Here is a 14,560-nt window from a genome sequence, read left to right as displayed (position 1 = left end):
CGCGTCCAGGCCAGCCCCAGCGCGCGCTGTCAACAGTCATTAGCGTGCGGGCCGCTCCCCTCCCCCCAGCCCCTTTTCTCCACCCCAGTCCTGGGTGGGGCCCGCACCTGGGGCCCCCTCTCGTTAGCGCGCCCGGGCCGCCTGCCGCGGCCCCGGAGGGACCCCTCCGCCGGGCTTGCTTGGCTCAGGGCCTCCCCCTTCCGCCTAGAACCCCCCCCTCAACGACCCCATTCCCTGTCCTTGGCCGTGGCGCCCAAGGGAGGCGGGTCCCCACAGTCCTGGAGCTCGCCCCTCCAGAGTAGTGGTGACAGCAGTCTTTTATGGCTGTCTGGCCCAGGGCGAGAGCCGTTTATGTATCATTTGGGTTCCCACAACCATCCTGTGAGGTGACGAAAGCCACTGTGCACCCCAACACAGGAAGAAACTGGGGCCCAGGCAGGCCAGCCCCTTGCCCAGGGTTAGGGCTGGATTGTCTGTGACTTCAGGACTATGACTTCACCAGTAGAGCACCCGTTCTCGTCCAGAATCCAGTAGTCAGGCCCCAGTCTTGTCCCACCTGAGAGTGCCATTAACTGCTCCCTCCCTCCATCCCTTAAACTGGGGTCATTACTCCTCTCCTTCCAAGAGGGGGACACTTTAGTTCATTGCACTCTTTCTCTTCCAACCCCTTTCCTCCTCACCCTTTCCAGACATCCCAGAATTTAAAAAACTAAAAAAGGAAAATTATTCAGAGCTGCATGAAGACTATCGCATCCCTCAAAGGTAGCACTGTTGTTTGGGGGCTGATCCCAGGCACCTTTCTCTGTGGCCCCGGGTCTGCATTTTGGTCCCTGGCGTGATTTGAAAGAAGATGGAGATTCAGCGAAGCAGAAAGGAGGTCTTGGAATATGTGAGGCCTGTTCCAGATGGCAGGTGTGCGACTTGGTGGTGGTGGAGGCTCCGCGCTAACAGTTGGAGATTGTGCACAGGGTGGAGAAGAGGCAGGTGCTACACTGAGTCCTCAGCACCTTGTTTATGTACTTATTTATTTAGGAGGAGGGGTCTCACCACTCGGCCCCATCCAGACCTACAGAGCTCAGCGCAACTATGGGTCCTACAAGTTTGGTGTGAATCTTTATTTTGGAGGGTTTTTTGTTTTCCAGTCTACAGTAGGTAGTATTCATAATCGAGAGAAATGCAAATACTGCTTTTATCCCATTTAAGCAACACCCTCCCCTCAATCATCTGATCGCCCGGTACAAATTATAAGCAGCTTTTTTGGGGATTCTGAGCAGAGAATTTCTGGATATTTATTTGGGTGAGGGTCTTTATTTCATTTTTCTGTTCTTTTCGTTCTCTCCATGTAGGGTGGTTTTTAAATTCCTCTCCACCTTTGTCGTCTCCCTCTGAGGCTGACTCCTTCCCTTGGGCCTTCTTTCAGTCCTTTCAGGAGTTGGAATGGGACTTTGTAGGAACCCCCAAAACCTGCTGCCCCAACGTCCAAAACCCTGGTTCTGCCTGATCCTATGAAAGTGTTGTTTGGGGGACAGGAGGAACAGCCATGTTTCAGAAGTTAGGAGAAACATGTAGCTAATATTCACAGTAGCCTTTGCCTGTAATCTCAGCCACTTAGGCAGCTGGCCCAAATGGATGGAGTAGCATCCTAACATTTGCCTGTGCAATCAACCCCCTAAAGTCCTGGGCCCCCACACGAGTGGTAGCCAGAGATGTGTTTCCCAGGGGGTAGGTTCTGCTGACTGACCTTCTCCTCTGATGGCAATCTTATTGATTTTTACGCCTTGTCGAGAGCTGGATCTGAAATGCACCAAAAGAGAACATCCTAAGGACTTTCTCTGTGGTTTCTTCCTCTATTGTAGGAACCCAGTTGAGAAATGTCCCTGCTATTTAGCCGCGTCCTCTCAACCATGGCCTCTTCATCGCTGGAAGGCATACACCACTGATATAATGATGGTGGTACACTAAACGGCACCCTGGTGGCCTGAAACAGTGAGCCCACCTTGATAAGTATGTAACTTATTACCAGCAAGTGACTTCAAAGTTCCAATGGAGATGACAGAATTGCAATCCATTAGCGATTGGACCTCACCTGCTATCAAGGGCAGGGGTCCATTTAATTGGCTTAGTGGGGGAGACAGACAAGATGCAGTCAGATTCAGGACCTCACCTGAGGTATGACTCCTGACGTTAGCTCATGAGGCCACCCCGGCATGAGCCTGTCTAATGGCCTGGTAAGACATGCTGTCTCCCTCATAGGGCTGCAGCCCGGCATGTTGCCGCCCTCCTTGTGCTGAGCATTCAGATCATTTGAGGAAAGTGAGGAAGCCAGAAAAGACCTATCAAGGGATGACTTGCTTAAGTATTAATTAACTTTGCCAGGGAGGACTTCAAAATAGGATGCCAAGATGCTGGGCGCTCCTGCCCTTTCTATTCATAATCCACATTAAGTCTCTGGGAAGGTATTCTGAATTTATACTAATGTTACCCAATAAGATTCTTTTGTTCCCAACATTAGGAAAATTGGCCTTCACTGGAGAAGAAAATATTAATATATTATTAGGCCTAGAAGCACAGAGCATGTCTCTATTTAATGAGCCAGTGCCAGTTTCCCGACTAGTTACCTTCTTGTCTCAATCATGGAGACATTCCAGTCATCAGTTTTCAAAATCTGCTGCACATCAGAATCATTCGATGCCTTTTAAAACCCCCAGATTTGGTAGGTGGGGCCTGAGAGTTTGCATTTCTAACAAGTTCCCAGATGAGGCTGATGCTGGTGATCTAGGGACCACTCTTTGAGGACTACTGTCCTAAATATCCTGAAATATCAGTAGTATTTAAGTAGACATTTGCTGATTTCCTCAATGACTTACAACTTGGCCTTTAGTTCAGGACCCAAATGGGCTGGGTTTAAGGAAGATGGTGTTGTCCAAGAAAGTTAGTAACGCCATGAATTTTTAGAAGTGATTGCCACGTCTGGGTTTTGTTGTCATGAGTCTGGCCGGCTGTTTTGGAGTTGGCTGTTTCTAAAGGATGGCGTGTGTTACCATGGCAATATTCTTCCCCATGCAGGAAGGCCCCAGAGGTCGGTCCTGTGTGATTGACCATGTGTTTTCTTCATGGCTTTTCCCATGGGGTGCTTGAAGGGCTCCATGCCATCACTCTTGCTTGGTGTTCCAAGGAAACTGGGCATAGTCAGGAAGCTCCAGGTCCCCTCTTTATCCAGCCTGTCAACAAAGCGAACCTCCTTTGTCAATCCAGGGTCCGGTGTGTTTAGGGCAAGAATCAGTTAAGCTCTCTTGGGTACAAAGCAGAAGTGGTTGGCAGGGGCATCCCAAGGCTATGGGGAGGGTGCTTTCTGCTCCCTTAATTAGCAGCTCTTGCCTTGTAGAGCTGTGTCTGGATTCTCAGCTCGGGAAGGCATGCCTCTCCTACAGCATTTAGCATGAAGGTTATTACCTCTGTGGATGCAGGGTATGGTAGAGATGTCTGTGGCACGTGACTACCATGGGATTTCTTTGTTCTCCTGCCAGAGTTCTCCTTGAAGGCCACACAGCTGTCCTGGTGTTCTTCCCTTAGGGTGTAGCACACATGGTGTCCAGGTGGCCACAGCTCAGCAGAGGACAGTTCAAGGTGTGGTTCTGCAGACCTCGTGTGGGTTGAATTCTGGTTGTTACAGGCCATCTCTTTTCCTGTGTACGTCTCTGCAGTTGAGATAGATGATCACAGGACCCAGATTTGAATGCCAAGGGAGATTGCAATCAATTTTTAAATGGGGAGCTACTACAAATGCTCCCTGGAAGAGTTTCCCTGGGATAATTTTATGGTCACATTGGGCCAGGTGCAAAGCTGTTGGTTAGTTGTGTCTGCCTAACAGTGGAGGTGGGAGGCTGGGACAGACACAGACCAAGCACTGAACAGTGTTTCGCCATGTAAAAATGGTTGGTTAGTTACACCTTGACATTAGGAAAGCTTATTCTAGGATTGGGTAAGAGCCTTAGCATGTTATTTAGGAATTACATAGGACTATGCATCTCTTCATGTGATGGGTATCACCTTGGGGGGACCCGTTCTGTAACATAAATGGATCAGGGGGACTGGAGATAAGAGCAGATTCCTAACCATAAAATGTTCCAACTCGGTGGGTCTAAAGGGAAGAGGTGAACATTTACAAGCCTGTATGTGGCAGGTGCCTGACGTACATTCTTACATAACCCTCGGAACATCCAACTAGGACTTTTTTTTAAAGATTTTATTGGGGAATTGGGGGAGGGGAACAGCATTGGGGAATTGGGGGAAGGGGAACAGACAAGTTGCTGTCCTTTTGTCCTTCAGTCCAGTTGTGGAGGATGTCGCTTCACTGGCCCATGTTGGTGTTGTGATCATTGCACTCTTCCTGGGTGAGCATTCACTCGCTGGCCATTGGACAGCGACTCACGGCAGCTCACGAAAGCTCACACCCGCTGCCCGCCAGCCCCAGTGCAGCCTACGCCATCGCCGATGACTCGCGTCAGCCCAGCTCCAGGTTGAGCTGTAGTTCACCATCTTAGCTGTAGAGAGCGCAGCATCACTGGCCCTCATGTGGGATCCGAACCAGGGCCCTGCTGCTCAGAGCTAGAGTCCCAAGCCAGCTCTTAACCAGCGCACCACTTGGCCGGCCCCCAACTAGGATATTTGAGGCTCATTTCACAGCTGAAGAAACTGAGTTTCAAGAGGTCAAAAAGTGACCTGCCCAAAGTCACCAAGCTGATGAGGAGCACTTTTCATGTCACCTATCTGGGGTATTGTCTTGCATCAGATTGCTTTCTTCATTCCTTCCCACAAAATTTCCCCCCCCCTTTTCCAGAAGTTTCTGTGGCCTAAAAAATTTTAGGAGCAGAGAGGTCTATTCACTTGTAAGCAGCTAAATCCATCATTATACCTCTGGATTCAGATTATCAAAATGTTGTGGAACTATCCACCCGTTATACTTTTTTAAATATATATTTTAAAAATTAAGTTTTAACAGACATGCAGAAAAGTATACATATTATTTAAGTGTTTGGAGTAATGGCTTTTTATAAACTGAACACCCTGTATAACCACCACCCTGATCAAGAAACAGAAACCCAGTTATATTTTCATTCTTAAGGTTCTTTTATTTGTTTTTGTCAACACGAACCTCTGGTTAGAAGTATCTTATGACCTGTCGTAATATTTGTCCCATCCGACTCTCTCATGGCAGTATTTGAAGGTCCCCAAAGTGCTGGGGAGTTACAAGTCAGCTAATGAATGAGTTAGTCACCAATAAGCCCTGTTTACAAATGGCCCAGGATTTCAGATACCCCCAAGGAAGAGGTAACAATAACTTCTGAGAAGAGTTTAAATGCAGAAGAATCATAGAATTTTGCAGCTCATCTCGTAAGTGAAGCCCAGGGAGGTTGAAGAGGTTGCCCACAGTCTCACAACAAGGATGAAGGACCAGCAGGCAGCCTCTCTCTCCCCCCCCCCCCCCAAGATGCATGCTACCTGAGAAGTCCCCATTGAAATGGATCCTGACCAGGAAGGAAGCCACTGGCAAGAGGGCCTGTTCAGAGCCAGTGAGGTCACCACCCATGGTCACCACTCACGAATGCTGCCCACTAGCTATCTGGGGATGACAGCTGTCCTGTCATCCCCAGCTGCTCTCGAGTGGGTCATTGGCAAATAGACAACCCTGTTTGCCCATCATGGCACATTGGGGAAATTCCTGGATAAAATCGAACCCTGTCTGTGGCCTGAATGGGTTGTGGGTCAGGACTGCATTCAGCACGGCCTCTAGTCTCCTTGGACTACAAAGACCGAGCTCCTAAGCCAGCTCTGCCGTGTACCAGCTACCACACCACAGGCAGGTCCTGACCCTAACAACCTCCCAGGTTTCTTTGAACGTTCAGCCCTATCATAGCTAGGGGACACTTGGCAAATGGCAAAGCACTTCTTAATGACAACATTTATCCAGCAGCTCCTATGGGCTGGGCTTGGTGCTAAGTGCTGCACATATATCTCATGAATTCCTCTTCGTAGCTCATGGGAAAGGCGCTACTGTTATCCCCATTTTCCAGGTAAAGGACCTGAGGCTCAGAGAAGCAAAATAACTGCTCAGGGCCACACAGCCACTTAAATGATGGAGACTTATTCGAACTGTGGAAGAGTATGCCTGCACCACACTGCCTGGCTGCTGCTTATGACCAATCAGTCATTCGGGAGTTACTTATTGAGCCTACTATGTGTCAGGCGTTGTCCTAGGTGCTGGGGAGACAGCTGTGAGCCAGCCCGTGAAGCCTACACCCTCACAGAGCTGACGGTTCTTGAGCAGGATCCTTTGGGGAACAATTATCTTGGAGATTTGTGTTTCAGGCATTTTTAGAGAAAAGCCTACCTCCTTTTTCCCAAATCCTCCCTTCTTTGCTTCCTCTTTGAAGCTCCCCAGAGCCCTCCAAGCCTCCCTTTAGAGAGATGATGGCTGAGAGCTGGGTGAACCTGAGTCTGTGTGTAGCCCTTGCCCTATGAATAAGGAACTCCGCAGTGTGTTCCCTTAAGGACTCTGCCCCATCCTTGCATCCCCCACCTCACACCCTGCAGTTTTCCACCCCCACCCTCCTAGCTGTACTAGTGGGAGAAGGCAGGTGTCTGCCCAGCAGCAGTTTGCCACTGAAGAACCCCATCCTGGCACACCTTCTCGGGGCCAGCTGACAGCACTCATGCCAGCCTGATAAGAAGCCGGGGCAGGAGGCCCACGGCCACCCTGCTCACAGGCCCTGCCACCTCCATGTGGCCTCATGTCTGTTATTCTCTACATCTCCACACACAAAGAGCCCTGGTGCTGTTGCTGGCGCTCAGCTGCTGGAGTGGGCAGGGCGGGCAATGGTGAAAAGCTTTTCTGAAAGGCCAGGGCGGAGGCAGGAGTCACCCAGGTGATCCAAGCCATTCCCTTGGGACCCCAGCCCAGGACCACAGTGAAAGGTTACCGCTAATTGGCGAGCTCCTGATGGGGCGCATCTATTTAGCACTCCCCCCTCCCCAGAGACTTCCAGGATGGTCTTGGCACAGTAGTGTGATTCAAGCGCTCCCCGCCTGAGTCTGGCACAATCTGTCTGAAATTGTGAACATGGAGCCTCTTGGTTTTTTAATTTGTATTTTCGTTGTTGTCGTTCTCAGCCCATTGTTTCTGGTAGATTTAGTAGCAGCAGCCACCCTGACTTTGTTACCCCCTCCCTGGGGTCCTCTCAGCGAGCTCCTTTTACCCCCAGCCCCCGGCCTCCTAGATCTACCATCAGAGGCCTTTTGGGGCCAAGAAACAGCACTGTCCCAGCCCCGACCCACCACCCGGCCTTAGGGCCCAACTCTCACCCCACCATCGTCCCTGACACTAACACAGCTTGTCCACCCTGTCGCAGGGGGCAGATGGCCTGTCGGAGCCGGAGGGCATCTCTCTGAAGCGGGTCGCTGTGGTGGAAGATTTCTTTGACATCATCTACTCGATGCATGTGGAGAGCTCAGCGGAGCCAGGCAAAGCCCCCAAGCACGCTGGGCAGAAGAAAACCTACCGAGCGGTGAGATTTCTGTCCCTTTGCCTCTGCTGGCAGCCCCAGGCCTTGGCAGGAGGCCATGGGCTCCGCACATGTTGGGCAGGGGGCGGGGCAGAGAGCTCAGGCGTGATGAAGCGGCCTTTGGGGACTCAGGGGGGCACAGGGCAAGGGCATGGCAGCTAGAGATGGCTCACGGGGCGAGGGGGCGGGTTCTGCGGTCTGAGCACAAAGGAGAAGCAGGTTGAAGGGAGTGAGAGGGAGGGGAGGAGAGGGATGAAGGCAGGAGGGAAGCCCTCTTCTCTCTGGTTTCTGCTTCACTCATCCCACCCACTCCCAGCCGCTTGCAGCCTGCTCTGGGGCCATGGGGGGCTGGGGTGGCTAGATAATGATAATCGTAAGGGCAAGTGCTCCCATGGCATTTACTGTGTGCCAGGCTTGTCCTGAGTGCTTCCTACATGTGAGTTCTTTCTATCCTCAAGCGCCCTGTGAAGCCAGGACCCGGGAGTTCCCCAGGGGAACTCTGAGGACTTGGTCCCCACCCTCCAGGAGATCACAAGTTGATTTGGGGTGGGGAGGCTGAGAGCAAAACCAAGACATGAGAAACAGAAATGTCTCCAAGACCATCTTTGAGGGAACAAGAACCCAGGTACCTGGGCATTCAGCAAAGGCACCTCCAGACACTGTGCTAAGCCGGGGGCTTCATGGAGAAGGTGACATGTAAGCCAGCATTCTCAGCTTTGGGTGGGCAGGAGGGAGCAGAGACAGCTAGATTGTTAGGGGTGGAAAACATCAAACATGGGGAGGTGGAGGGCATGGCAGCCCAAGCAGGAGGGGCCCGCCTGTGTTCAGGTCCCATCCCCTTCTTGACCCCCCTCACTATGGCTTGTGCACAGCTCTGACCTGTTTATCCAGCACGCACTACTAAACCTGGAAAGCCAAGCACTTTATGCTCATTCAAGTTCCATACCAGCCCTGGGATGGAAGCATTTTGGTCCCATTTCACAGTTAAGGAAATGGAGACCCAGAGAGTTGAGCAACTTGTCTAAGGTCACACAGCACCTGAGTAGCCGTCAGCTGGTGTCCTCATGCCTTCTTTGTGTTGACTTTCTCATTGACCTCCTAGAGACTTGCCCCTCTGTGACTGTGCTTCCCCACCCAAGGCAGGATGGGACCCCCGCACACACACACCACACGTTCTTTGTATAAATAGCCTTGGACTGCAGTGGAGTTGGCTGTATCAGTCTATAAGTCTATAATTTCTCCATATGGCCTGATTTTTAAAAAATCCAGCAATCTGGTTTGTCTTTGACCTCAGAAGATGGCCTTTGCCCTCAGGGAGTCTTAAGGATGAACCCTTGTGCCAAGGGCCTCAGTGAGATGAGGGATCGGGCTGAGGGATGCAAGAAATGATTATACGGTCTGAATACCATCTGGCCTCACCCCTCCTGCTTCTTAGTACACGTGGGAAACGACTTGTGGGAAGGGAGTTCTGAGGGTATTTCCACCAGAGAGAGTCATGGGCGAAAGGAGGGACACCCAGGCTGGGGCCGGTGTGGGCCCCTTGGGATCAGTGAGACACATTTTCTCAGCATTAAATTCACCAGTGCTGAGCAGGTAGCACGTGCCAGGCCCTGGCTCAGCACTTGCCATGCACCAACTCTCTGAGCTTTCATGCGTTTGAAGGTTGTATGTATGAAGCAGGTGCTACTGTTAGCCCCATTTTACAGATGAGGAAAACAAGGCTCAGAGAGCTGTATAACCTCCCTGAGGTCATCCGGCTGACGTGCAGAGCCCGGCCTGCGCCCTGGCCATTACACTTACTGCCTTTCTACAAACCCCCTTGGTCAGCTACTGAGGCCGGTAACTTGTTGTTGTTCAGGTAGATGGGCTTGGGCAAGCCAGACCATGTGATTTCCCTGGGCTACTCGGTGCCCAGCACCAACCCTCACCTGCAGGTACTCTCTGGATGTTTACGGGGGCCAGGGGCTGTGGCCTTCATGCTATGGAGAGGGCAGGGCTGGGCTGGTCCTGGCAGCATTTGCGTCCCTGGGCCAAGCAGACGTCCAGCCCTTTGCTCGGCACTTCCTGGCTTCTTGTCCATATGCCTGCCACGTGCCCCACTTCCCGATGCCCAGCCTGGAGCTGGCACATGACTGGCGGCGAGCCAGCTGGGCTGCGCACAGAGCTGGAATTTCAGCAGCAGGGCCAAGGCTGAGTGGAGCAGGCCAGGGCCCTCCTGCAGTGGGTGTGAGGCCAAGGGGGCCTCCGAACCCCCCTTCTCCCCTGTGTGCCTCCTCTCCCTTCCCCCCTTCCCCATCTGTCGCCCTTCTCATGCCATCCTTTTCTGGGGGTGGGGGGGGCTGTCTGGATGTTTTTGTCCCCCTCTTTTCATCTGCTCACATTTCCTGAACCCCAGCCTAGCTCCTCAGCCTCACTCAGGGGACATGAGGCCCCCACCCCATCCGTGCCTATAGAAAAAGAGCCCCCAAGGAAACTCCATGCCATTGGCTGCAGAGAGGCACAGCCTGGCACCAAAGGGTTTGCATCAGGCCCCTGGCTGAGGGGTTTGGGGACCTGTCTGTGTGTGTTTTGCCAAACCTGCATCCTGGGACTGACTGCCCTGTGGTTTCTAGGGCACCTAGGACTTTCGGGTCCTTATAAACCCAGGGCGTGTGTGGGAGGCAGAGGACTGGAAAGGAGATAGGCAGACTGGTTTAGGGCATTAAAGGAGACACATTCTTCTTTCAACAACTGTCTGTCACCTACCACTGTTCAGCAATGGGTCAGGATCAGGTACACGAGCTCTCTGAAGCTGGAAGTATTGCATGTGAGCCAGGGGTAGACGGCCATTTCCAATGGCTAATGCAGGGGGATTCCCACTTTGGGCAGGAAGCTGCTGCCTCACTTTGCCCTGGATGCAGTGTGACCTGAGGGGCAGAGGACCCCAGAGGGTCCTGCCAACGCTGAGGGGTTGGGAGGGTTCCAAGCCATTCTACCAAGTTCCCTGAACCTCAGTAGAAGACTGGTCCTTTTTCAATGGGCTTTTCTGGTGTCTGCACCCATCTGGGTTAGAACTAGTCTCTTTGCTTCCTCCCTGTCTCCCAGGGTGCTGGTAGGCTAGGTCAGGTCCCAGAGCCTGGATCTGGCCGCCCATACCGCTCTGGAGTTGGGGCCAGATGTGGTCAGCAGCTGCTCCAGGCCCACCATGTGCTAATCCACCCACAGGGCAGAAGGAGGATCTTGTAAAGTGGTGCAAATCCCCCCAATTGGCCTCATCTGTCTTTGTCAGCCTTTAAGTTGGGGAGCAAAATGGGGCCTTACAAGTCAACGGCTCTGCAAATAGCTTCTGCTCTCCCTGCCAGCAAAATCCATCTCAGTTTTTACCACTAGAAAAAACGTAAGAGGCAAATTCACATATGGGGTCTCAGGGTCCCAGGCAGGAGGCCCTGAGGAGAGCCAGGCAGCAGGCAGCCCCGAGCAGCTGAGGGATGCCGGGTGCAGACGGGTCCTGCAGCTTCCCCCTCCTTAAGCACAGCAGCTCTGTCGTTATCTGTTTCATGTTTTGGGCTTCAGCATGAGTCTATTTCCAGAGTAGTGCCTGTAGCTCTAAAACTATCTGAAAACCACCATCCTAGTGACTGAAGCATCCTCTGGGATTGTCCTCCTCATTTCAACTCATCTTGTGGTCCTGTGGCCTTGGGCATCCAGGCAGTCAAACAGAAATGGAGGCTGTGTTTCTCAAGTGGACAAGCCAGGAGGGTGAACCAAAAGACGCCCGCAGAAGGTTGCAGGCCCCAGTGGGGAGAGACATCCTCTTCCATGCAGGTCCCTCCAACAGCACAGAGCTGGGCAGGACTCCATTCTACTGACTTCCCAGGGAGCTCTTAGCAAGGCTGCAGACGTGCCAGCTGTGCAGGGCAGGGCTTTCTTCCCTGGCCATCAGACGGCTCCAAGAGCTACTCACCTACCTGCCATTGGTCCACCCTGTGCCTGTCCCCTTGTGAGACACAAGGCTCAAAGGGGGCACACCCAGCACTCCCCCTGCATGTGGTGCTCTAGCTAGCCTTTGCATACTGCTGGGTCTCTGTGACGCCAGGGGACCTGTGGCCACCATTCCAGCCCTTGGTCAGAGCCCTCTCTGGGAACCGTTCTGTGTCCTCAGCAGGCCAGGTGGCAAGAAAGGGCTCTGCCTGTGCTGCGGGCGGCAGGAAGGCCCTCCCTGAGCACTGTAAAAATGGTTCCTCTGACCAGTGGCAGGTGAGCTCCATGCAGTAAAGTAGGGCTGGCCCTATGATATGAATCTCCCCTCATTTTCCCAGCAGACTTCCACCCTCCTCCCCAAGTCCTCTGCTCAGTTCCTCTGAGGCCTGGCCTAGAATGCTGTACCTCAAGGCACCTACGAGGTCTTCTGTTGGCCCAAGTCAGCCACCCTGCCCTCTTGTCCGTTTACTCCTGCAGCCATCAGCCCTTCAGCAGGGCCTATCCCTCCCAACCCCACAGGCCCGAGAGGTACATGCCTTCCCTAAGACTTCAGGCAGTTCTGGGCTGGGACGAAGATGTCCATGTGGGTGGCAGGAACGCCCCCATCCCTGGACCCTAACATCCAAGGAGGACAGGTGCGCTGTCACCCTCCCACCCAGCTGACTGTCTCCCTCCCACCCACCGGCTCCAATCAGAGACCAGGGTTTTGCCCTTGTCCCTGACCTCCAGTGGAAGGCAATCAGGGAATTTGGAAGGGAGATAACTCATCAAGGAGCTTGCCTGCTCCGCAGAGCATCAAATCAGCTGAGAAATAACAATTGTGTCACCAAAATTAACTCAGTGTTTATAGCCAGCTGCCAGGCAGGAGTGGCCCCTGGAGCTCCAAAGGCCCACTGAGTTGGGAGCACAGCCTGAGCTGGTCTTCTGAGGGCCCGGCAGCAGCCTGGGGCTCACTTGGGCCTCTTACATCCCCCACCCCACCCCATCTACTCCACCTATGCTACCGCACCTCCTGGCCACCAAAGAGATGGCGCAGGGCACTTGTGCATCCTGACGGAGCAGACCGGGTTCTGTCCTGAAGAGCAGCCCCTGCTGCCTGTGGGCTGACCAGCGTCTTCAGCCAACTTTCCCTTCTGGGCTGCGGCGAGGAGAGTGGAACGCTGGGGTGATGCTGCCCCTTAGTGGAGAGGAGCGGGAGGGCCTGGGCTCTGGGAATTGTGCAAAGACCAGCAGCTGGGGAGCTACCGTCCTCAGCCCAGGGAACCTGGGCATCAAAGGTTCCTCTGGGCCCCTCAGGCGGCCACAGCGGGGCCAGTGGGTTTCCCAAAACCCAGAGCCAGAGGAGAGGACTGGGCTTCTGGGCCCACACCCCCTTCTTCCCTACTTCCCCACCCAACCTGTTTCTTGTGTTCCCTCTGGAGGCAGGTGTGGGGTGGTATGACCTGGAGGATGGGCTTTAGTCTGGCATTGCCTCTAAAGAGCTGTGTGACCTTGGGCGAATGGGTTTACCTCTCTGTGCCTCATGACCTCACCTGGAACATGGGGGTCCCTAAGAGCCTGTCTAGTTTGAGAAATCTGATCCCTTGGCATCAGCCTGTCAGAGCTCTCCCTAAAAATGTTCTTGATCTGTGAGTTATTGCAGGAAATAGCTTGTAGAACCATAGATTCTGTTTATAGGCGCAGAGCCCGTGGATTTATTAAGCGGGTCTCAGTTTATTCATCTCTAAGAGGGGAAATTGTTTCATCTTACCCTAGAGCAATGTTTATAAGCTCATTTTTCAGTAGCAGCAATAAAATGTTCTGAGAGGAGTATTACTTATTAGAATATAAGTTAAAGACTAGACGATGTTTAAATGCTTTGCTTTTTGAATTTTTAAGCTCTTTTACTCAAATTTTTAATACAAATCGTTTTCTGCAAAAGGACTGACTCGTTTCCATGACTGGGAATCGAGGACACCTACCCCTTGCTCCTCAAATCTCTGCCCTTCCTTGGCAAGGGCCAAGTGCCTGCCACCAAAGCATAGCTCTCCGCGACCCAGTGACTAAGTGCCTCCCCACGGATCCATGTAACGAGCAACCTCCTCTCTCCCCCAGATCGCGGAGACCTACGCCTTCCTTCCACGAGAGGCCGTGACCCGCTTCCTGATGAGCTGCACGGAGTGTCAGAAGAGAATGCACTTTAATTCCAACGGCCTGGAGCCCAAAGGTAGGGGAGGACGCAGAAGCGCTGGAGGCTCACAGAGGGGGAGGCCGTGCAAGGAGAGGCTGTCACACCACAAGGGCCTGCCCTTTGCAGGCACAGGCAGAAAAGTGCACACCCAGCAATTGTCACAATTCCCAGAGGCCAGTGTGGGTTCATGGGGCCGCCCACAGAGCCTCATTTGGGGCTTTATTTTTTTAACGTACAGTTTCACTCAAAAACCAGTAGTATTATACATGCCTACTGCACTTCAAGGCCTAGGTCACATCCTCTTCTCCCATCAAGGTTGCGGATGGAAGTGGCTACCTTACCCCATTTTCTAAGCTCTATAATTCCTGCCATCCAGGTCTCACCTCGGCGGTGTCCACATGGGTTTGGTCTCACCGACCCAACTGTAAGCTCTCAGAAGACAGGAGCAGAACCCTCGCCGCGTGTACCCTCCTACCCTGTAGCCACACACCTGCCACCGGTAGGGCCTCCCTAAGCGCTTGTTCCCTCCCTGTCCACACCCAGGAAATCTAGGGGAATGGGTTAGAGTATAAAATGCCGCCCCAGAGCACTTGTGACCAGCCGCGGTTGGTTCCTGGGACCAACATCCATGCTTTTCCAGCTCTCCCCTGCCCAGTGAGATGCAGCAAGGACCCTCACTTCAGTGTCCCCACACCCCTAACCTGAAAGTCCCCAGGGGCCGCTAGTAAACCTCAGGCCTGTCTATTCCCAGGTGGCTTTGGCACAATATGATGGGCCAGCACATTTGGCTGGTGTGGTATAACTCTGCCCTGAGAAATGGTGCCCAGGTGGGCGATTTATTAGGGCTGCTCGGCTGCTCCTGGGCACC

The 14,560-nt window shown here is 52.9% G+C and overlaps 1 protein-coding gene across 3 annotated transcripts in view; it reads left to right on the top strand.

The window, feature by feature from the left end:
- NOL4L (nucleolar protein 4 like) overlaps positions 1–14,560 on the top strand; it is a 130,066-nt gene that overhangs the window by 43,749 nt on the left and 71,757 nt on the right. For all 3 annotated transcript variants that reach the window (XM_019645797.1, XM_019645795.1, XM_019645798.1), the window contains exons 2-3: positions 7,410–7,565; positions 13,617–13,728. In XM_019645797.1, the coding sequence (XP_019501342.1) occupies positions 7,410–7,565; positions 13,617–13,728 (268 nt within the window). The remainder of the gene's footprint in view (positions 1–7,409; positions 7,566–13,616; positions 13,729–14,560) is intronic.

The sequence above is a fragment of the Hipposideros armiger genome, unplaced genomic scaffold (genome assembly GCF_001890085.2).
Source record: "Hipposideros armiger isolate ML-2016 unplaced genomic scaffold, ASM189008v1 scaffold_94, whole genome shotgun sequence".
NCBI classification, from domain to species: Eukaryota; Metazoa; Chordata; class Mammalia; order Chiroptera; family Hipposideridae; genus Hipposideros; species Hipposideros armiger.
This window is presented reverse-complemented; position numbering and strand designations above follow the sequence as displayed.